The 24,534-nt window shown below is 43.6% G+C and overlaps 1 protein-coding gene across 1 annotated transcript in view; it reads left to right on the top strand.

Annotated features, from left to right (window-relative positions):
• The window catches only part of RUFY1 (RUN and FYVE domain containing 1), a 44,195-nt gene that overhangs the window by 3,546 nt on the left and 16,115 nt on the right, over nt 1–24,534 (top strand). Inside the window, exons 2-10 of the mRNA XM_032464898.1 lie at nt 4,067–4,240; nt 5,562–5,679; nt 9,617–9,718; nt 11,278–11,401; nt 16,257–16,318; nt 18,613–18,678; nt 20,892–20,961; nt 23,364–23,465; nt 24,365–24,481. Coding sequence (XP_032320789.1) covers nt 4,067–4,240; nt 5,562–5,679; nt 9,617–9,718; nt 11,278–11,401; nt 16,257–16,318; nt 18,613–18,678; nt 20,892–20,961; nt 23,364–23,465; nt 24,365–24,481 — 935 coding nt within the window. The remainder of the gene's footprint in view (nt 1–4,066; nt 4,241–5,561; nt 5,680–9,616; nt 9,719–11,277; nt 11,402–16,256; nt 16,319–18,612; nt 18,679–20,891; nt 20,962–23,363; nt 23,466–24,364; nt 24,482–24,534) is intronic.

Raw genomic sequence — 24,534 nt, 5'->3', positions numbered from 1 at the left:
ATGAGTGAAAATTCCAGAAAAATCAGGAAAGTGTATCCTTGTCAGGACAGGATAACACCATCCTGTACTGTAAGATCTTTTAACTGGGGTGAGGGTATATAGCTCAAACAGTAGAGGATGTGCTTAGCGTGCATAAGCTCCTGGGACAATCCCCAGTACCTCCTCTAAAAATAAATAAACCTCATTACCTATCCCTTGCCAAGGTAAAATAAATAATACAATAAAGACAAATAAAAAAAATTTTTAAAGATCTTTCAAGACACCAAAGAGCTACTCAAAATTAAAACTCAAATTTATAGAATCTAGTCACCCAACAACAACAAAAAGCCCCCGTCCTGAGGACTTATCTCTATACCAAAGGTTACAACAAACCAGCAGCCCTTGGAGATGTTTGTGACTGGTAGCTGCATTTTTTCCTATCCTGCACAGTATAAAAGCATTAAAAAAAATATTTTTTAACCAATTACCACTTTTCCATAAAAATCCGTATCACCAGCCTCTGAAAACTCCCGTCTGGCACTGTGATCAGCGTTGCTCCAGCAAGAGGGCCGCTGCAGGTTCTCTCCAGCTCCTCTTCGCACTGGGTCACTTTTTTTTTTTTTGGTGCCGAAACCCGGGATCACAGGGTCACTCTTTTATGTTACAGGCGCAGCCACTCTACATCAGTGAAGGTCCAGATCCCTGGCCAGACCACTTATTTGGCAGTTCAATAAGTGTAGAATTCTGTAGCATTCTGTGTGTTGTGTTGAACTATTTTGTGTGTTTGTATGATGTGAATAGCTTAGCCAGGGTCACAAAGCTAGTAAAACTGAGGGATGGAACACCTTAAAGATCCCTCCAGCTTGACTTTTCCATGACTCTCTAAATTGAGTGCAAATGGGAACAGGTGACTCACCCCGCAGGGGGATGGGTGAGATGGCTGCAGAGCACTGCCGTGTTCCCAGGAACGATGGTCCGAGCCACTGCCTAAAACACTAGCCTTCACAGTTTTTGCTCCCATGAGCCCCTAAAAATGCTTCATCATAATCTGAAAGTGTAGAATACATTTTCTGGTTAGGGTAAGAACTGGCTTTTTAAAATAAGACTGTTAGATCATCCTTTTATCAGGTGGTATGTAAATGCCATGTGACTTGATAAACATTACCATCCATTTTAAAAATAAATGTTATTTAATATTTGAAAAATTTACATTTTTTTTCTATTATTCCTTGAACTTGAATTTCCATTCCACTTATGTATGTTTAAATTTTTTTATTGGTCATCCTGTCATGTTTCTGAAAAAAAAATATGTAAATTAAAATGTAATAAATTTTCCTTGTGACTAAAGCCCTAAGTGTATAAAAAAATTTTTCTTCTGGAATGAATTACCATTAAAATTATTAGTAATGCTAAGTTGATAAAAGGAATATAATTTTATAAGTAATTATACACAAATTTTTCTTGGAATTACTTCTCTTAATGAGCTGAATGGTGGTTTTTTTTTTCATTAGCGTGTACCTATAGATAAATATATATGATTTACTGATAAAATGTGATCAGACTTAGCATCAATTTTATTCCTATTTTTGGGGTTTTTATAGATGTGATCCCTGAGAAACCTGGCTCATATAAATAAGAAGTAGAAACAGACAGTTTTGTTATACTAATGTTGTTCAAGTCTTTGAACTCCTAAGTTATATGCCCCAAATTGCACTGATCTAATGTCAAATTTATATTGTTCATTTTTATTCAAATGAAAATCAGCTGACGAGCAAAAAGATGCATCCTAGTCACATTAAAGAAACTCTCTCTACTTGTGGAAAGCTCCCCCAAAAAAACTTTACCAAGACGTATCAAAGATAATTATACCTTATAATTCTTTCACTTTGCTTAACCAAGAACACTCAAAATGGTTGGGGACATCTAAACATTGCTTATTTCATTACATTGTTGCCAATACAATATTTTTGACAAAAATGGTTAGTTTACGTGTACTTCAAATCCATTTTCATCAAAAAGTTGGGGCTACAGTTTGGGCTCATTTAATTTATAGAACATGCCCATCAAATTAATGGCACATCCAAGGTGTGAGTATTGAGACCAGCTGACAACAATTGCATTTATTTGTGGGGGAACTTTTTTTAACCTTTCTAAAGTCAGAATACCCAGCAGAGGGCTAGAGACCACCCCTTTCCCCAAGACCAGGTTTCCTTAACTAAGTTCATTAAAGCAATGAGAGACTGGAAGCTCTTCATGGTTTTGGTGACATGATTATCATCAAAGGCAGCTTCACTTTCATATGGTATGTGGGACTTTCTGCACCCCAGGTCAGTGCATCCAGAGGAAGATACAGGACAAGGGGTGAATTGCCCTTCTGTAGAGTAGGAGAAGAAAAAGTGTCTGTGAAACTTGAGGATCTAGAAATCAATTTCCTTAAACCATCTAGGCCTGCCAAGCTGTCAGCAGGACTTCCTGGCTAGGCATCCCCACTCAAAGACTACTACTTTGTTTATAGATCTGGGATTGGTATCTTCTTTAAGGATAAATCTTTACAAATTGCTTCTCTGGTTATTGGTCTGTTCAGGATTTCTCCCTCCCCTTGATGAGGTTTACAATTTCTGTGTCCTTTGCCAATCATCCATTTCATTAAAGTTTTCAAATTTATAAATGTAATACATAGGATTCTCTTAAAATCTAAAAATAATTATACCACCCCTACCCAAATGCTTTACTTAAAATCCATTTTTTCTTTTTCCACAACCAAGATGAAATGTTTAGACTGACTTTTCTTTCCCGGTAGCTGTCTTCTCTGGCTTTGCTGAGGGAATTTAGAATTTTCAGTCCCAGGCTGTCTCCAGTCTCAATAATATTTACTTAATACCTGTATTATAAATTCAGACATATATCATTCTTTCCAATTTAGCTATACATACAGATGCTCTTTTAACTTTGTATATGTCCATATTAATTAATGCCCATGAAATAAACCAGGTAAACAAAGGATTAATATCCAGAATATACAGCTCAATAAGACTAGGGCAGACAATTCAAGAAAGTTGTAAGATTTAACAGGCAATTCACAGAACACTAGGAGACAATAAACAGGAAAAGCTGCTTAACAGCTGTAATAATCCAACAACAGCAAAGTAAGACAGTACTGTCCCCACCCGACCCCCGAATCCAGGGGACAAACAGTTGAGAGACTGAGCGGTGGGCGGGTGCGGAGAGCGGCGCGCGGGGACCGGGGGCTTATTTTTGCTGCCAGCGCTGTTTTGGGGCCTACATTATTTCTAGAGGGACAGTCTCTTGGGCTTGAGAGGACACTTGATAAGCATTTGTCATGGATCTCTGATACTGACTGCAGACAGACTTCTTTACTCTCAAAGCGACAAGTTTAATGGAGTTGAAATGGAAAAGCAGTTGAGTTCATTTCATTGTTTTACTGACAAAAGAAAATTAGAACTCGTAATTGTCCACGAACTGTGGACGAAGGATGGGCGACAACGAGCATCCGAGTCGGGAACTGAGGGGCAGATGCTTCCCCGAGGGCACCGGGCGGCACCGTCGGACCAGAGGGCCGGCTCGGGGAGCCGTCGTGGGGACGTGCGAAGAACCCGCGACCCAGCCGGGAAGCCGCTCCTGCGGTCAACATGGCACCCGAGCGCCCCGTGGGCGTGGTCTTGAGCTGGACTCGGCCAATAGGCAAGAGGCGGGGCGGGGCACCCTTCCAGCACGCCTTCGAGCGGGGGGCCGGGCTTCTGGGAGTGTGAGCCCTTGCATTGGTCGAAAATGGAACAAGGGTGTGAGAGAGACCAATCGCGCTGAGCCTTGGTAGGGCCGTCGCCGTAGCAACGCGCGGAGCCACCTGGGAGAGGTCTCTGGAGTGTGACCCACAGCCTCAGCAGCCCAGGTGCGGCTGTGACCTCCCGGGGTCAAGGGCCGGTTGGCTGCGAAACCCGGTTAATCCGCGCGTCCGAGCTCCGACCAGACTGCCTGGCCTGTCTTTCCCTCCATTGTCTGGCCGTCCAGCCCCCTCACCCTGGACTATATTCAGCCCACTAACAGCTGTTCCTGCTTCTGCCTACAGCTTCCAAGTGCCAGATGATGGAGGAACGTACCAACCTGATGCACATGATGAAACTCAGCATCAAGGTCTTGCTCCAGTCTGCGCTGAGCCTGGGCCGCAGCCTGGATGCGGACCATGCCCCGCTGCAGCAGTTCTTCGTAGTGATGGAGCACTGCCTCAAACATGGGCTGAAAGGTGAGCCTGAGGGGGCGTCCGGGGCATGGGGATTCGGGCTCGCTGTTTGCGCAGCGTGTGTTCATCCATGCCAAACATTGTTCTGGGTGCTGGGATAACAGCAGTGCACGAGGCAAACAAGGTCCCTGCCCACAAGAGGCGGCATTCTAGAGTGGCGCTGTCAGATGGAAATGTGCAAGCCACACGTGCGATTTCTAATGCTCTAGTAAACGATTTTTTTAAAAAAAGTAAAAAGAAACAGACGAAGTTAGTTTTTAGTAATATATCTTACTGAACCTGATACAGCCAAAATATTGCCATTCTGACATATAGGTATTTTACATTATTGTTTATATTGAGGCTTAAAAATCCACGTGTTTTACAGTTACAGCACACCTCCTGTGCACTAGCTACATTTCAAGTTCTCAGTAGCACTTGTGGCTAGTGACTACCTTAGACAGCACAGTTCTAGAAGAGGAGACAGACAAAAAACTCAGAAGCAAGCATAATTACAAAATGCTACAAATTCAGGGAAGCAAAATGGGTTCAATAATAGGGAATCAAGGAAAAAAACCTTTCAGCTAGGGTGGGAAGGTCTTTCTGGGGAGGTGAAATGTGAGCTGAGACCTACAGGAGAAGGAGTCAATTGTGCAAAGGTTTAGGGCAAGAGCATTCCTAGAAAAACACAACCAAACACAACAGTTGCAAAGATCCTGAGCGGGACGAACTTTGGTTTGAGGAAGACACCAGGTACCTGAGATGCGCTGAGAAGGGGATGAGGTCAGAGAGATTGGACAGGCTGGATGACGTAGGCCTTTATAGGTCAGGTGAGGAGCTGGATTTTATTCTAAGAGTATTTGGAGGATGTTCAGCAAGGGAAATACAAGATCAGACTTATATTTTAAAAAGAACTTCCAGCTATGTGGAGAACCAATTGTAAAGGTGGAGACATGACAATATTAGCATCAGGGAGACCCATTAGGGGTTATTGCAACAATTCAGATGAGGGATGGTGGAGATGGTTTGAAATCAAGCATTGATTTTGGCATTAGATGGGAAGGAGAAAGGGGAAGGATTTCACAGGTAATTATTTGAGCACTTGTGTTTTGTGAGCAGTGAGTACTTGGGAGAAAGAGCACAGTGGGTCTCTCAGAGACTCCGTGTCATCAGAGGGAGGAGGGCTCATCTGTTTCCTGGCCTCTCCCAGTCCATAGCTGGGACTGAATCAGGAGAAAGCGGTGCAGCTCCGTGCCGTCATTTGGCTTTTGGGAGAGAGGCTGTGGGCCCCTGAAGACATTTTGCAACCTGTTCTTATCAATAACATTTTTGTTTTCCCTTTTAGTTAAGAAGAGTTTTATTGGCCAAAATAAATCTTTCTTTGGTCCTTTGGAGCTGGTGGAGAAACTTTGTCCAGAAGCATCAGATATAGCCACTAGTGTCAGAAACCTGCCAGAATTAAAGTGAGTGAGAAGTAGTTGTATCGATTTGATGTTTTAAAAAAACGAAACTCCCTGTTTTTACCGATTTCTCAACTCCTTGCTGATAAAGCACTTTCTAATTTAGAACAAATTGTTGCACGAGCCACACTCTACTTTAGTCCCAGCTGTCCTTTTCATTCTCCACATGAGCTTGGGCAAGATTTGCCCCTCTCTGAGCCTCAGTTTCCTTTCCTTTAAAATGAGTACAGTGATTCCTGGTTGTCACACAAGGTCAAATAGTGTGAAAAGATGTCACCTAGAGAGCAGTTACAGGAGGGAAAGGAGTAGTTGCACTCCTGACATCCTGGCTTTGGATGCACCTGCGCAGTTTTCTGAATAACACAGTGTGAGTCAGATTTAAATTCCACAACAAGGGACATTTGTGAAAAGGCTGGGACTGACATATCGTTTGCCTTGCTGGGTTTGCCCTTGGGATCCCTGTATATAGGCTCAGAAATCAAAAACTGAGTGGAACACAAAAAGGCGTGTCATGGAATCTGCATTTAGAAAGGGGCCCTAGAGATCCTTAGGCTAAAGCAGAAGAGCCCCACGGAGCCTTTCCCAGCAGACCCAACCATCCAGCCCCGGGCCTTCTCCTGCAGGTCCGGTCTGCTCCATTTTCAGATAATAGTAGCCACCACCGTGAACTAAAGGCCTGCCGTGCACCAGGCGCTGTGCTAAGGCCACTTCGTGATCTCGTTTTATCCTCCACAACAAGCCCCTAGGAAAGCTGTTGGTGTCCCCATCTACAGGTGTGGAAACTGAGACTCAGAGTGGTTAAGGAACTTGCCCAAGGCCCCTCGCCAAGTGAGTGTGGAGCCAGGAGGAGAACGCGTGTCTGCCGGACTCTGAAACCTTCTGAATCCCCTAAACTCCATTGCTGCCAAGCCCTGTGCATCCTTCTCAAGATAGGATTTAAGAACTCTTTCCCAAGTTCCGCCCTCTGGGCCTGCACACATAAGATGAAAGCCTTTTGCTGGTGTTATCCTCTCATATGTTTACTTGCTGACCCTCTCATGAGCTTCCCTTGGCTTCTGCTTTGTTTCTTCCATTCTTTCTGTGGTTCTGCTGCCCATCGCCTTCCAACCAGCCCACCCCCTCAAGAGCACAGCGCTAGGCTGGTCCCAGGGTGTTCTGCCTGGAGCGGAGCCAGGCTCTCCCCGCTTGCACTCAGGCCTCAGTTTCCACTTAGGCAAGGGAGGTGCTTTTGAAGTCTTGTTACTCTAACAAAAAGCTTATTGTCAGCCAGACTCACTGCTTCTGTGTCCTCATTAACCCTGTGGATGCTAAACCCCCGCCGACCTGCACCGCGTCTGCCAAAAAGGAAATAAGCAGTAGCAACCTTTTCTTGATGCCCCTGGAGGAGCCGCGTGAGAAACAGCTAGTGCTTTGTTCCGTGAAGAGCTGCAGTGTTTTTACTATTTCGTGAAATAGTAACAAAAGTTCCAAAACTTCACAGTGTTTGGGAAGTTATGACCCATGCTTTTTGAAGGGGAGAGACGGCTCTAAGGCGGCTGGAAACTTGCAGGATGAACTTGGCATCCTGAGAGGGGTCTCTCTAGGGTTTAATTCCCTTGTCCAGTTGAGATGAAAACACCTTTTACAGCATGGCCTGCCACCCCAAATTGTTCATTGTTCTCCTGCTGTGGTTTGTTACTAAGCATACTGTTACACAATGAATATGATTTCACAGATTGGCACTTACACCCAGACAACAGACAAGGCCTCTCTCTCTCTTTTTTGAAAATTAAAAACAGCCTTTTAAAAAATTATTATCATATAACCTTTAATTAGGAAACAAAAACAAGTGAAAAGAGATGTTTTTGTGAGCCCACTAAGGGAAAAAACCCAAAACCCTGCAGTTAGTGTCAATATCCTTCTAGATCCTAAAGGTGCAAAATCTGACGAATAGAAAAGATGGATTCCCCTCCGCCTCCCCCCAGCACTGTGTTGCATTCCTTCCGTGGAAGACCGGTACTGTCCACGAAAGCCACCACGGCACCTACCCTTCAAGCCGGCATTTCCACTTCTACGTGTCTCAGCCCACAGATCTAACGCGTGAAAATGACACACGCACAGAAATACCTACTGCAGCGCCATTTGTGACAGCAGAAGGTTAGAAACAGCCTAGATGAAAAGCCAGCTAAATAAATTCTGGCGCAGCCCAATACTGGAACACTCTACAGCTATGAAAACATGAGCGAGAAGTTCCTTGTGTGTGGAAAGAATTTCAAAATGACAGATATTCAGTGAGATAAGCAAGTTATAGAACAGTATGTATAACATTACTAATTTTTTTAATAAAAATGGGAGAAAATAAGAATTTATTTTCATACGCACAGAAACGTTTGGAAAGTGCACCTGAGCTAAGAGCAGCGTGTTGCTGTATGGAGACGGGGAACGGGAAGAAGCAGCACGCAGTGAACTGTACGTGCTGTTTAATAGCCCTTTTTCCATTTAATATTAGATTTCAAACCTTTTTCCCGTATTAAATATTCACCCACAATGTCATTTTTTTTTTCGATGAATAACTTCTCTATCACATCATTTCTGAAATGAACACATAGCATTCTGTTGTATAACCACCCCCACCCCACCCCCACTTTGAGCCTTGGGGTTGTTTTCAAATTCTCATTATCCAAACAGTGCAGTGGTGACCATCCCCATACATGCGTCTTGTGTGCATCCTCGGTCACTTCCCTGTGTTACTAGGTGTGTTGACAGCCTGCTGTCATCAAATGTCTGTTGTACCAGTTTACACTCCCACCAACAGCACACATCAGTGTCCACTTTCCCCATCCTGCCAACGTCAGATACCCTTTTCTCTACTATATTTCCTTTCCTTTTTACTCTGGTTTACTGTCATTTGTTGGAACGGTGAGGAATCCAAAGCCTTCTGTACTCATTATGTTGGGCGCCCTCTGACGCTTTGACGCAGATACAAAGTGACAGCAGTAATTCTAACGCTCTGGGATATTACACATGCAGTTACTCTGCTTAGAACAGAATCTTTTTCTCTTAATTAGTGTTAGGTCTACAATTGGGAGGCTTTTTCTTTTCCTTTAACGTTTAAAACAGATCTTTTCAAAATCGCACCTTTGAGATTGGTTGTACAAGGTGAACAGTACTGAACCGAACACTTAAAACTGGGTGAGCTGGGGGCGGGGTGGACATAGCTCAGTGGTAGAGCGCACACTTAGCATACACAAGGTCCTGGGTTCAATCCCCAGTACCTCCATTAAAAAAAAAAAATGGGTAAGGTGGTAAACTTTGTTATGTGTATTTTACCCCAATCAAAAATACAATTGTACCTTTGAGCTAATGCCTTAGAAATCTTGTGGGACTTCAACACTTCAACAACTATGTTCAGGGGGAGGGTTTGGCTCAGCAGTAGAGTGCTTGCCTAGCATGCTTGAGGTCCTGGGTTCAATTCCCAGTACCTCCATCAAGTAAATAAACGTACTTACCTCCCCGCCAAAATAAAAATAAGAAGCTCCTGACAACTATGTTCTATGTTAGTCTTTTGCAAGAATGTTTTATCCATTATACAGTCTAACCTGATACGTCCTAGCTCCCTGTGAAATTTTATGAATACTTGCTAAGTTTTATCTAATTGTATTTGTTCCAGAAATCAGCTGTTTGTGGCTTAAATTTTTTTACTTTTTTATTTTTTGGAAAAGAAAAAGTACATGCCCGTGATACAGGTCTCAGATAGTCCCCAAAGGAATGAGCCCTGCCCTCAGCCTTCCCCGTGGGCTCCCCCAGCCGCCGGGACAGCTCTGCTCGCAGGTTCTCTGCATCCACAAGCACAGACGTGTGCATGTGGGAATGTGTGTCTCTCCTGGGCTCAGCTGGCTCTTTCCCCTTGGTGTTTTGTTACTGGCATGTGTAACAGTTTGCCTCTCTGTTTGGGTTCTAGGACAGCTGTGGGAAGGGGCAGAGCTTGGCTTTATCTGGCACTCATGCAGAAGAAACTGGCAGACTATCTGAAAGTGCTTATAGACAATAAACATCTCTTAAGGTATTTCATCTCCTATTCTGCTTGCCTTCTGGTTTGTAAGTAATTAGAACACAGTTCTGTAAATCATTTGGAATTAAAACAAGGATGTAGAGGGGAGGGTACAGCTCAGTGGTAGAGCACATGCTTAGCATGCATGAGGTCCTGGGTTCAATCCCCAGCACCTCCATTTAAAGAAAGAAAGAAATAAACCTAATTACCTAAATAAACCTAATTCCACCCCAAAAAAAGTTTTTTCAAAATTTAAAAAATAAAAATAAACAACGATGTATAATGTACACAGCTTTTATTCAAATTATTTTCAAGTGTAAATATTCTGTGGCTTAGTTTTAAAATAGTATTTTATTTCTGAGCACTGATATCTAAAAGTCATTATGAATGAAGATTCATATTACTTTTCATTTTGAAAAGCCATTTGAAGACAATTCCTCTAAAATACCTAAGATGCGGTAACCAACAGCCTACTCCATTAAGTGTCAACAAAATGACATTTATTTGATTGGATGATAGGAGGGGGAAAATGACTTTAACTAGATTCAGGGGCAATTTTCAAGTCTAAAACCCTGCTTTTTGTAAAAGAACAAACCTAGATTACCTGTTTTAGGATTCCATACTCAGTTTGTAAACGTTTATATCTCTTGGCTTCAGTAAAGACGAACTGGCTGTCTCTGAAATTTCTGACTGAGTTCATTTTTTATATTTATAACTATATTAGCAAAATTTCTAAGAGGAATTTTCTCCAAGATATGAGAATGTACAAGGGAAAAAATCTCTCTAGAGGTAATTCCCTTGTCTAACTGAAATAAAAATATCTTTTATAATACGGCCTGTCACCCAAAATTTTCAAGTCATGGCTTATTATTGAACATACCTTTACAGGATAAATACTGATTTCAAATAGTTCACATACTTTGCACTTTGAGTACAGTTACACTGAGTAACTTTAAAGTACAGATTTTGTTCCAGTGAACTAATTCTTAAAACAACAAGTTCTCATGCACTCACACCCACAATGGTAAATTAGCAAATCCCTGGTGAGCAGAGCAGTAAATGGATGGCGCCTACTGCACGTGGCTGAGGGGACTGGGGCAGGTAAGGAGGTACAATCAGCCAGTGTTGTCCCGTGGGTCGCAGGGAAGAGGGAAGGGCTTTACTCTTGGGGGAAGGGGAGGCTGTGGGATCCCACTTCCTGTTGACATGAATGTCAGTGTAGAAGTAGTTCATAGGGACACAAAAGAAGGAGTCAGGGGCAGGAGAGGCAGAGTGATGTTCCGGAACACAGGGGCCAAGACGAGAAGGACTGGGGTCCAGGATCCAAACGGAGGAGTTCACCTTGGACCAGAGGTGGGAGGAGCCACAGGAAGAGAGGCGAGGCCAGGGAGGAAGCAGCAGCACACGAAGCGGGAGCCCGAATGAGAGGCAGAAGGAAATTCGGACAAGGGAGCCTCTGGCTCTGGCTCCTGGTGGGGCTGGCAGCCAGGCTGCGGGCTAAGAGGCCACAGGGCAGGTGGGTCCGGGAGAAGGCTGGTGAAGGTGTTTCTGTCCTGTGGATCCCTTTTCAGTGAGTTCTATGAACCTGAGGCGTTAATGATGGAGGAAGAAGGGATGGTGATCGTCGGTCTGTTGGTGGGACTCAACGTGCTTGATGCCAATCTCTGCTTAAAAGGAGAAGACTTGGATTCTCAGGTAAAACGGGAATTTTAACTCTAGATGGAATGCCTTTTTTGGGCCAGGGGTTTTACGGAGAATCTGCAGACGTGTGCTGAACCCCTGAAAGGAGCAGGGGGCACCCGGCACAGGCCCGAGCAGCTGGCAAAGGTCTCGGGGAAGGGTGAAGACATAGCTTGGGTGCACAGGGAACGCACAGCGTGTCTGGGGTCAGGAAGCAGCTCTCGGTGGCTGGGACACGGGGTGCTCTGTGAGTGAGGGGACGCTGCAGGCGGGGCGCAGTTATCCCGCCACCAGTGACGTGCCAGCAGCTTTAGCTTTTGTCCCTGGAGCTTTGGAAGCCGTAGGAGGTTTTTAAGCAGGATCCTGAAATGATCAGGCCTGGGATTGAGGAAGATCGATCTAGCAGCCATCCAGGTCGTGAGTTGAAGTAGCCAAGAATACAGAAAGCAAAAACATTGAGCAGGCAAGTCTGAAAGTCCCGAAAGGTTGCATAGGAAGTGGGAAGGTGACTCAGAGAGATCTGATAGAGCAGATCCCCGAGGAAAGTAAGCAGGCGGGTACAGGGTGCCCTGTGCGGTGGGGCAGCCCTCTGCACGGGAGCCAGTGAGCAGGGCTGAGGCCTAAACTGGTGGCCGGGAGTGTAAATGAGGACACCCTGCCCCATCGTCGCCTCCACCCCTCTTCAGGGCATCTGTAGCTGTGGCTGGGCCACCACCTGGCCTTCTTGCCACCACATGTTTGGACACGAAGCATCTAAAGCTTCCCCAGTCCCTTCAGGGCCAGGTCAGCTCTTTTGGTTTTTTGTAACCTCTCCTCTCTCTCTTTTTTTTTTTTTTTTTTTCAATAGTTTTCTTGTTTTTGCATGTTGAAAATTTTTCAAAAACTACAGAGAAGTTTTTTCGAAAAGAATCAAAATATCACATATAATCCCATTATGTAGAGACAGCTAAATGGGTGTTACATTTGGGGATGTATCTTCCCAGCACATGAATAAAGGGGTGTGTATTTGTATTTATACATTTCAGAGAGAGATACTTGAAGTTTCATTTTCTCATTAAACCAAAATATGATTATTCCAAGTGCACCATTTTGCGATTTTGTAATTTGCCTTTTTTTTTTTTCAGTTTTTCACCTTTTCTACTTCTTTATTATAGATTAAAGATATTCAGCATCTTTCAGAATATTTTGTTATAAATTTCTGGTTTCTTAGGGTTTATTTTCCCTGTAGAGTTTGTTTGGTTTTTATGCAGCCAAATTTCATGGAGTTTTCTGTTATACCTTCTATATAGTATTGTGCTTAGAAGATCCTTCCACATCTAAAAATTAACCTAATTTTTAAAATGAAATATATATATTTTGCATTTAAATAATCTGCTTATCATTCATTTTGATACAGTGTGAAATGGAAATCTAGATTTATTCTATAAATAGTAAACAGTTTTCTGAATATCATGTGTTAAATATTATTTTCCTAACTAATTTGAAATTCCACCTTTATCATGTGTGAAATTATATGCTGAGGCTTATTTCTGGACTGTGTTTAGTCTCTGATTTCTTTATTTTATTTCTATGCCGGTCACATAGTCTTTTTGCTAGGGGGAAGGTAATTAGGTTTACTTGCTTTTTTCCTTTTTTTCTTTTTTTTTTTTTTAATGGAGGCACTGAGGATTGAACCCAGGACCTTGTGCGTGCTAAGCACGTGCTCTACCCCTGAGCTACACGCTCCTCCCTGCGTAGTCTTTAATCCCTGTTCCCACGTAGTGTGGTTTATGCTCCGGCAGCTCACCTCCTGCTACTCTTTCCAGTATAGCTGAGGCTGTTCATTCCGCCAGATGACTTTGAACATCATTTTGTTGATTCCAGAATAAAAACTTGAATGGGATTTGTATGAAATAAAAGATGTGATAGAGCCCCCTGGCCAGTTCTCACCTGGAACACGCTGCCTCTTGTGTGTCACCATGAAGTGTGACTATTTACTGTTGATGTCTGAGGGATCCTCTTTCTCATGTTCATTTTTTTTTAACATTTTTTATTGATTTATAATCATTTTACAATGTTGTGTCAAATTCCAGTGTAGAGCACAATTTTTTAGTTGTACATGAACATATATATATTCATTGTCACATTTTTTTCGCTGTGAGCTACCACAAGATTTTGTATATATTTCCCTGTGCTATACAGTATAGTCTTGTTTATCTATTCTACATTTTGAACTCCCAGTCTATCCCTTCCCACCCCCTGCCCCCTTGGCAACCACAAGTTTGTATTCTATGTCTATGAGTCTGTTTCTGTTTTGTATTTATGCTTTGTTTGTTTGTTTGTTTAGATTCCACATATAAGTGATCTCATATGGTCTTTTTCTTTCTCTTTCTGGCTTACTTCACTTAGAATGACATTCTCCAGGAACACCCATGTTGCTGCAAATGGCGTTATGTTGTCGGTTTTTATGGCTGAATAGTATTCCATTGTATAAATATACCACAGATTCTTTATCCAGTCATCTGTTGATGGACATTTAGGCTGTTTCTATGTCTTGGCTATTGTAAATAGTGCTGCTATGAACATTGGGGTGCAGGTGTCTTTTTGAAGTAGGGTTACTCCTGGATATATGCCCAGGAGCAGGACTCCTGGGTCATATGGTGAGTCTATTCCTAGTCTTTTGAGAAATCTCCATACTGTTTTCCACAGCGACTGCACCAAACTGCATTCCCACCAGCAGTGTAGGGGGGTTCCCTTTTCTCCACAGTCTCTCCAGCATTTGTCATTTGTAGATTTTTGAATGATGGCCATTCTGACTGGTGTGAGATGATACCTCACTGTAGTTTTGATTTGCATTTCTCTGATAATTAGTGATACTGAGCATTTTTTCATGTGCCTATTGATCATTTGTATTTCTTCCTTGGAGAATTGCTTGTTTAGGTCTTCTGCCCATTTTTGGATTGGGTTGATGTGTTCATTTTTATTAAACGTGAATGTTGAATGCTGTCAAATACCTTTTTGGCATCTATGAAATGTCATATCCATTTTTAACAAATATTATAGTTGAATTAATTTGTGATTTCCTATTGTGATATGATCCCTGCATTCCTAAAGGAAACCTTGCTTGGTCATCATGCGTTATTCTTTTAGTGTGCTCCTAGGTTTAGTATGTCTGTGGCTTGGGGGGAATTTTTGTGTTTCCACTTATGAATGACACCCTTCTGAATTTTCCTTCTCTATCCTGTCTTTGTCACTTTTCAGTGTCAGGATTGTATTAACTTCATAAAATAAGCTGGACAGTGTTCTTCTTTTTCCTACTCATTTTTGTACCACAGTTTATTAGAGCAGGAATTAGTTTTCTTTAAAGGTTTGTTAAAACTTGCTGGTATGACCATTTCAACTTTATGCCGAAAGCCTTGTGGTCCTCGGTTCTTTGACCACTTTAATTTTTTGCATAGCTTTCGGTCAACTTACTGGTTTCCTAAGTCTTAGAACAATTTTTGGTCCTTTATATTTTTCAAGAAATCATTTGTTTCTTTCAGATCTATTAGTCATAATACATAGGTTTTGTTTTTAGTTAAATCTTTCCTGGGTTTCTATTGTATTACGTAACTAATTAACAGTCACATAAACAGTAAGTCACTCACAGTTGAGGGTTGGCTGGGCTCAGGGAGGCGCCTCCTGAGGGCTCCTGCGACGACAGGCAGTTGGCGTCTGGGGCTGGAACGGCTGAAGGCGGGCGCTGTCACTGTCCTCTGGGCTGAGAAGGCTCAGTGAGCTGGGGCGAGAGCAGCAGGGGCCTCTTAGGCATCTCTGTCTGCATGTGGCCTCTCTAATCGGTCTCCAGCCTGGTGCCTCAAGGTAGCCAGACTTCTCCCCGGGAAGCTCAGGTCTTCAAAGATATGTGCCCAAGGGACAGAGCCAGGGAGAGGCCCTTCCCGCCTTTGCTGACCCGGCTGCGGAAGCCACGGCATCCTTCCTGCCGCTCTCTGCTCCTCAGGTCAGGCAGTAAGGCCGCCCAGGTTCAAGGGCTGGGAATGTAGATTCGTGGGAAGTACAACAGAGAAGTTGCAGAAGCCATCACGTAAAGCTCTGGCTTTAACATCGGTGGGGCTGATGAGGAGTTAATGCTGCACGTGGTATTCTTTGAGCTGAAACTCGATCCTGCAGCTTTCTTCATATCATGACATATCCACCCTCTGCATTCCCTGTTATGGTTGCGTAGGGTTCTGCGACATGGCTGTCACAGGGCTGATTTAAATATTTCTCTATTGATGGACCCAGTTTTCCTATACTTCAAAGGAATGGCTTCACGTACTCACACCGGCCGGGATGGTGGCAGGCTGGGGCTTTCACTCTCTCCCTCTCCTGTGCTTCGTTTCTGGACAAAGCCCCCGGCTGTGAGATGTGCAAGGGGGCTTGGCCCTCCCTAGTTCCCCACAGCGGCAGAGAATGTCCCCTAAAGCACTGACTGGACCATTACACCCTAATACGGGGACAGGAGTCCGAGCACCAGTAAAGACCACCGCTTCAGTCCCGAGATCCGGGACTCCCTTTTTTCTTTATTACTTTGTACCCAAAGAACTTTGTTGATCTTTGTCAACAAGTTGATTATTGAATAAATACAAAAAATAAATCATAACTAGGTGGTGAAACTTCAGAATATTCCCTTAAATTCTGATTTTTAGTACATTTTTCTTCTAGAAGGTGATGGGGTTCTTTTTCTTTTGTTTCGTTGGTGTGATTGAGTGCTACTTTATAACCTGGCTAGCCTAACAAACTGTTTGTAGGAAAGAGAGAGGAATGTAAATGCCTTGAATTTTAAAGACTGTAAGATTTGTGGAAAGTGGAAACCATTATTTCTCATTTAAACTTACTTTATTTCAATCAGGTTGGAGTGATCGATTTTTCTCTCTATCTGAAGGACGTGCAGGCTCTTGACGGGGGCAAAGAGTAAGTACTGCGTTGTAAGCTGTCCTGCATGTTTTTAACGAAATCCCAGCAAAGAATGCTACTCTTTTATTGAAGTATAATTGGCATATAACATTGTATTCGTTTCAGGTGCGTGACATAATGATCCAGTATTTGTGTATATTACAAAATGATCACCACAAGAAGTCCAGCTAACACCCGTCACCATGCATAGTTACAAACAATTGTTTTTCTTGTGACAAGAACTTTTAGGATCTACTGTCTCAGCAGCTTTCAAATACAGTGTTGTGAACTGTAGTCGCCGTGCCGCACATACGTCCCCGGGGCTTACGTGTCTTACAGCTGGAAGTTTGTGCTGTTTGGCTGCGTTCACCCGCTTTCCCACGCCTGCCTCTAGTAGCCACCAATCTCTGTATCTGTGAGGCTTTATGTTTGTTTCTTTCTTTCTTTGTTTCAGAGTCCACGTATAAGTGAGATCATAAGATATTTGTCTTTCTCTGTCACTTAGCATACTGCCCCCAAAGTCCACTTATGTTGTCAGAAGTGGCAGGATTTCCTTCTTTTCTGTGTGAATGTGAATGTGAATGCACCGCATTTGCTTTATTCATTCACCCATTGATGGCCGCTTAGGTTGTTTCTGTATCTTGGCTATTATAAATAGTGCTGCAGTGAACATGGGGGTGCAGATACATGTTCAAGTTACTTTTCATTTTCTTTGGGGTTTTTTTATGTATTCATTTTACAGTGTCGTATTTTTTAAATTGAAGTATAGTTGATGTACAGTATTATGTTACAGGTATACAACATAATGACTCACAATTTTTAGGAGTTATATTCCATTTATAGCTATAAAACGTTGGCTGTGTTTCCCATGTGGTACAGCACATCCTTGTGGCTTACTTTATACCTGATAGTTTGTCCCTCTTAATCCTCCACCGCCATCTTGCCCCTCCCCCGTCTCTCTCCCCACTCGTCACCGTTAGTTCCTTCTCTACATCTGTGAGTCTGTTTCTTTTCTGTTATATTCACTAGTTTGCTGTATTTTTTAGATTCCACATGTAAGTGATATCTTACAGTATTTGTCTTTCTTTGTCTGACTTATTTCACTCAGCATAATGCCCTCTAAGACCCTCCATGCTGTACACCAGAAACTAATACAACATTTTAAATCAACTGTACTTCAATTAAAAAGCAAACAAACAAATAACCCATTTAAAATATGGGCAGAAGAAATGAACAGACATTTTTCTAGAAAAGGAAATGCAGATGGCCAACAGGAACATGAGAAGTTGCTCATTGTCACTAATATCAGGGAAATGCAAATCAAAATCACAATGAGACACCATCTCACATCCGTCAGAATGGCCATCATCAAAAAGAACACAAATAGCAAATGTTGGCGAGGGTGTGGGGAAAAGGGACCCCCTGTACACTGTTGGTGGGAATGTAAATTGGTGCAGCCACTATGGAAAACAATACGGAGGTTTCTCAAAAACCTTAAAATTGAACCACCATATGGCCCAGCAGTTCCACTCCTGGGCATATATCCAAGAAAAACAAAAACATTAATTCAAAACGATACATACACCGTGCTATTAACAGCAGCACCATTTATAATTGCCAAGACTTGGATGCATCCTAAGTGCACACCAGTAGGTTGGATGGATAAAGAAGATGAAGCATATGTATGCAGTGGAATACAACTCACCCACAAAAAAAGAAGGGCATTTTCCATTTGCGGCCCTTCACTTTTCATATTGTTTGGATAAATACCCAGGAGTGGAATTACTGGATCATTTGGTAATTCTGCTTTTAATTTTTGAAGAACCTCCGTGTTGTTTTTTAAGTGGCCACGCCAATTTACATCCCGGCCAACAGCGCACAGGGTCCCCTTTTGTCCACGTCCTGGCCAACATTACTATTTCTGGTCTTCTTGCTGCTAGCCAGTCCGACAGGTGTGAGGTGATGATTGCGTTGTGGTTTTGATTTGCATGTCCCTGATGCTTAGTGGTGTTGAGGATCTTTTCATGGAACTGTTGACAAAGAATGCTGCTTCTGTGGGCGGGGGGAGCACCTGCAGGAAGGCTGCTCTCTGGGCAGCGTGTTTTCTGGGCCGTGTGTTTCCAGTGCGGTTCCGTGTCTACCCCGCCAACCTTGCTGGTTCACTTGGGACCATGCAGACACTACTCAGCTCTGACTGTCTCTTGGTTTCCTGATGACAGTTCTCCTAGGAAGTGATCGGAAGGTTGGGGGACGATTACAAAGCATCAACACTGAGTAAAAGTAATTCTCTCTTTTTACACTCTTTTTAAAAGGCATGAAAGAATCACTGATGTCCTTGATCAAAAAAACTATGTAGAAGAACTGAACCGGCACTTAAGGTAGGACTGTCTCCTTTTTCCGCTGTTGTGGTCCATCCTCAGTACTCGGTAATTGCCTGGTGGAACTTTTTTGAGCTGCCGTATATTTATAACTAACTTATTTCCAAGCCAAAAGGAAAGGTTATCATTCAATGCTCATGTGTACAGACTGGAGAACTGTGATTTCTTGATGAAGAGTTTTGGAGAACTCTTTGGTCCTTCGTGTTGTGCCGTTATGCTATTTAGAGAGTAACAAATGAATCCCGACCCGCCACCCCGCAGCCCGCAGCCCACAGCCCCCTGGTTGGAAATCACTGCATGGGAGGCGCTGTTACTGCTGGATTGGAATCAGCACACATCCCTCCAGTGTTGTTTGTTTTTTTTTTTAAGTGGAGGTTCTGGGGCTTGAACCCAGGACCTCGTGCCTGGTAAGCACACACTCTGCCATTGAGCTATTACCCTCCCTACTGAGAAAAAGATCGTTGATCCGTTCCTAGTTTATTGAGCGTTTCGATGAGGAATAGGTGTTGAATTTTGTCCAGTGCCTTTTAGCGTTCATGAAGTTAATCATGACTTTTATCTCTTAATCTAGTGAAGTGATACATTTTATTAATGAACTTCTTCATTCTGACCGTTCCCGTATCACAGGGGTAAACTCTACTTGATCGAATGTCACTTTAATAATTTAACATATGTACTAACTACTATATATAGAATAGGTAGAAACAAATGTCTTCTGTAGAGCCCAGGGAACTATATTCAATATCTCTTAGTAACCTATAATGAAAATGAAATAGAGTATGAAGAGGAGTATGTACATGTATGCCTGAAACGTTAATGCCAGAAATTGACACATCATACCTGACTGTTTCGATTTTAAAAATAATAATAATAATAATTTAACATGTACCCTGACCTCATAGTCCTGTAGCTTTTCCCGCTGACGTGGTGTCAGGGCCATGCAGCTTCACAAAATGCATTAGGAAGCTTTGCCTTGTTCCTGTGCCTGGGAACACCTTCAAGTTCATGACCATTATTTGCTCCTTGAAAATCTGAAGCTCAAAGTCTGCCTGCAGGCAATACTTTGCCAACTTTTCAGTTTTTCCTTAGTTGTTACTTCATCTAGCTTCTCTCCTTTTGGGGATATGTCTTTTTTGGTAATTCATGTTTCCTAAGAAAAATATAAATTTTATCAATGTTTTCTAAGTTATATAGTGAGTACAGAACTGAAAATGGCATACTCCTAAAACTTTTAATTCCCTCCATATCTTTTGTTTTGTTCTCTTTTCCACTTCGCGTCATTTTGCGTTTTTCTTTTTGTCCCTCCTGATTCTTGAACCTTGGCTCATGAGCCTTGCCAGATTTTTTTCTTTGTAGCCCCCTTTCACCGGCAAGAAGCACCCGTTTTGGGCAGGAGGGTGGTTTCCTTGTCTGTAAAACAGAGTAGCAATAAGATTTCTCTGACAGGGTTGTGGGAGAATTACATGAGTTGTTGCATTGAAAGTGCTTAGAACAAGGTGGGAGCGTAGAGCTCAGTGTTAGAGCATTTGCTTAGCATGCACGAGGTCCTGGGTTCAACCCCAGTACCTCCATTAGAAATAATAAATAACCCTAACTACCTCCCCCCACAAAAAAATGTTTTTTTACAGATAAATAAAATGCTTAGAACAAACAGGGCCTGGCACATTGTCCAAAAAGAAAATGACTACTATTATTTTTGTGGTTATTATTGTTTTTTTTTTAATCAAGTCTACCTTAGCTTTCTATGTATTTTTCAGTATGAAAGCAGTACATATGACTTAAAGAATATGTGAAAAATGGCACAAAGTATAAAAAAGATTAAAAAACACCTTTGATCCTTCTACCCAAAAGTCCCAATATCTGGTTATGAAAGTTACATTAGATATATGACTGCCAACACATTTTGGTTCCCATCTATCGTGTTAGGAAAAAAACTGTTTTCTTTCCAGTTGGCTGAAAAAGAAATGGGTAGCATATTTGGGAGGGTGGGGGGAATACATTGAAAAGTTCTAAATAAATAAATAAATACATACATACATACATACCCACATACACCTCATACGCATGTATTTAGAATTCTCATCTATGAGTTAATTGGCAACCATTTGACACTGTTTCATTCAGGAAACCTAGGAATCTGTTCTCGTTTGCGGGTTGGGAAAACAGTCGGTATTTATAAGTTCACATTTACTTAATATTTTATTTTTTTACAGCTGCACAGTTGGAGATCTTCAAACCAAGATCGATGGCTTGGAAAAGACCAATTCAAAGCTTCAAGAAGAGGTTTGTAACTTACTGACATTCTTAAGACAGAATGGCCAAGGCTGAGAGAAATGGCGTGGTCGGTGTGTCTAACCAGAGCTGCGCGCCGGCAGGATGGGGAGTTGCCAGCCGCGGGCCGAGCTGCACGCGGGCCGGGCAGTCTCAGAATTTCGCGTCCTCAGAGTGTCCGTGTTCTGCCCTGTGCGGGGCGCCCATGAGCCAGTCCAAGTGACACAGGTTTCATGACCTCATGGTCGTCCCAGCCGGAAAAGCCCCGCTCGTGCTGTGAATGCGCTGCTCTCTCCCTCCTCCGCCACCTCCCCTGTGACTTAGTGTGTCTCCCTGCTGCCCACGAGGCCCAGGCTCTGTTCCGAGGTGAAGGGACCCGCGCCCACCCCTTCCGTGTCTCAGCCTCTCAGGAGCGTGGAACCGGTCCCCCCACAGCGTGGTCTTTCTCTGCTTTCTCACTAGGAAGAGAGAGAATGAAAGGACAGGAAGAAGGAGGGCTGAGGCCGAGGAAGAAGGCTTGCTGCCCGCTGCCCGGCAGTCTCCCTGGCGGACACATCTTGTCTCCTGCTAGCAGGAGGCAGGTTGCCCAGCCTTTCTGAGGCTTTGCACAGGTAGCGGGCCCCGGCTGCTCGGGCCTCCCCAAGTCTCCCTGGGGAGGAAGCGGGCTGTGAGGGGGGCCGGAGAGGGACCCCCGCGGTGTGGAGGCAGGTTCCCGCCGAGAGGAGAGGCCTTTGTAACAGAGGACCCCAGTTTAAGGCTCTCTCTCCTGAGGGGCCAGCTCGGAACAGCTCTGAGGAGAGGAGCACTCAGACTTGTGAGGGGAGCAGGAGGTTCAAAGGCAGCGTCACGGGAGAGACGTCACTGCGCTTAGAACCGAAGGGCTCGAGTGCACCTGGGGTGGGTGGGCCTTTGGGCCTCAGTTCAGGGAGGTGGGTCTCGGAGCCCCACTCTCCTCACCTCCAAATCGGAGGATAATCCGTACCTCACAGTAGTGTCATCAAGCTAAATTTAGGTTAATAGCGTGTGATCGCCCTCCCCCCGTACTTGGTGTGTGGCGGTGCTCGCAGACCTTAGCTGGTTTTAGGACAAGCAAGTTCACACTTTGTTCTCCCAGACCAGGCAGCATGCTTTGAATGAAGATCTAATTTAGCTTCTGAGACTAAACAACTGGGTTATGGCAAACGACTGTAACAGGAAACATACTTTAGAGAAAAAGGACACCTCTCTCTCCAGGGGGCGCTCTGCGTCCCCAGGGAGTGGGGCGGGAGGTAGCATGTGGGTTTCGCCTGCTTTTTTCCGCTGTAGCGACCAGCCCCCTCTTTTAAGGCCTTCAAGATTCTTATGTGGGCACAGCCAGTCGTGTTTAGAGGCCCTGGTCCTGGGTTGAGAGTCTGAGTGGATGTAGACGCTGTTGAGGAGGTGAGGCATTCAGTGCCTTGAGCCCCCTGTTCGTGAATGAAGCTAAGAGCACAGCCTAGTACGGAGGGCACGTCTTGCTTCTTTGTCCTTCTCCAGCCTCACCTTCTGTATCCAGGCCGGTTCAGAGGCTGGGTGAGGACAGGTTGGTTAGTGTATTTACTCCTTGTCCACCTCGCCTCCCCTGCTAGCCTCTGAGCAGGTCCACCTGCTCCTACACACTTTCCCCCAAACGCCGTTAACTCATTCAGGGCACGGGAGGTGGCGTGCTTGGGCATGTCCTTAATGGTTTGGCGGTGAGTCCTCTCCCAGACTCTTTAATTCTCTCTCCAGTGGTAAGCTACCTTTTCCCCATTGGCTGGAAAAACGGAAAAGAATGAACAATCAGGGAAAAAAAAAAAAAAGCCCATAATCCCTTGGCTAAGTGACAGCTGTTTTTATCATTTGGTATATACGGTCCCCATCTCTTCCTAAGCACGTTTAACATGGTTGAGTTTTGGGTTTTTTGTTTGTTTGTTTGTTTTTAATTAGAGGTGAGAGCATACTCTGTAACCTGCTTTGTTTCTCTTTTGGTATTATAAGTGTGTTCTCAAGTCATTAAAAGCTTTCATAAACATTTTAATAATGACATATTTCTGTTTTATGTTTCCACTGTGATTTATTAAACCATTTCTAATATTGGCCGTTCAGGCTGTTTCTTTATATTTTGTGTCCATAAATCTTTGCCCACACATAGTGTGCTATCATTTTTGTAAAAGAAGAAAATCTGGGGAGGGCAGAGATGGCTGGGGCAGGGGTGGGAGAAAGATTTTACTGTACACATTTTTATATCTTTGGGATTTTGAACCATGTGAGTGTGTCACCTATTCAAAAGAAAGACATAAAATATCACATATGTGAAAATGTACAGTCAATTGCTAAGATGCCAAATGTTAGTTTTAAGTTGAACAGTCAGAGTTGTTGTGATGTTAAGAAATATAAAAATCTTTCTTCATCAGCTTTCGGCTGCCACAGACCGGATTTGTTCACTTCAAGAAGAACAGCAGCAATTAAGAGAACAGAATGAATTAATCCGTGAGAGAAGTGAGAAGAGGGTGGAGGTGAGGAGCAAGGCGTGGTGGCCGGGCGGCTTGCTCCTTACCCGGACGTGTCTGCCGCGCAGCTAAACACAGAGATGAACAACCCCCAGACCTCACAACGTGCACACATGCTTCATTCGATGCCAGGAAGTCCCTCCTGGCCATGCCCTCCCACGTCACTCTCAGGCCACCAGGACCACTGAGGGTTTCCCAGGCACACTGCACCCTAGCCTCTGGGCCTTTGCGAGTGAAAGTTTCTGTTCCCTCTTCAGCCCCTCCCTGGGATGCTGCACCTGGCGCCCATCGGTGTGCCAGGGCCCTCCTCCTCCTGTGTCCCCATAGCTCGTTGCACCTCCCTCCAGCATCGGATCCATTTGCTGTTTTGTGGAGCTGCTGGCTTGTGGCTGTCCCATATGATGACTCGAGGGTCAGGACCATATCTGCTTCATCTCAAAATTCACCCACTGCTAAAACCATGCTGGACAGGGAGATATGCACTTAGCATGCACGAAGTCCTGGGTTCAATTCCCAGTACTTTCACTAAAATAAATAAACCTGATTCCCCCCTGAAAAATAAAAATGCTAGATAAGTACTAAATGGTGGACTGAATGAGGGCCTTTCCCACTCAGAATCACTGTTCTATTTAAAAGAAAATTAACTATAAATTGTTTTCTGAACCTACTTTTTCTTTTCAAAAATCTATTGGCTTGCTCCCATCCTTCAAGTTCAAAGACATTTCAGAATGTCTTTAAAATGTTAACCTTTCTCTATTAAAAGAGAAAAACTAAAAGCTTAAAAAATATAAATTAAAAAAATAGAAATTATGCTATTTTAAAAAATTATGGTATATTTTAAGACACTTTGTAGTTAGCTTGCTTCCATAAGCAAACCGTTCTTCTGGGCTGTTGTCTGATTACAGATAACGAAACAGGACACAAAGGTTGAGCTGGAGACTTACAAGCAGACACGGCAAGGCCTGGACGAGATGTACAGTGACGTATGGAAGCAGCTGAAGGCGGAGAAGAAGGCCCGGCTGGTGAGTGTCCGGGCCTGAGCATTGTCGCAGAGAGTTCCCCCGGAGCCCTCCAA

Source organism: Camelus ferus, chromosome 22 (genome assembly GCF_009834535.1).
Source record: "Camelus ferus isolate YT-003-E chromosome 22, BCGSAC_Cfer_1.0, whole genome shotgun sequence".
Classification (NCBI taxonomy): Eukaryota; Metazoa; Chordata; class Mammalia; order Artiodactyla; family Camelidae; genus Camelus; species Camelus ferus.
This window is presented reverse-complemented; position numbering and strand designations above follow the sequence as displayed.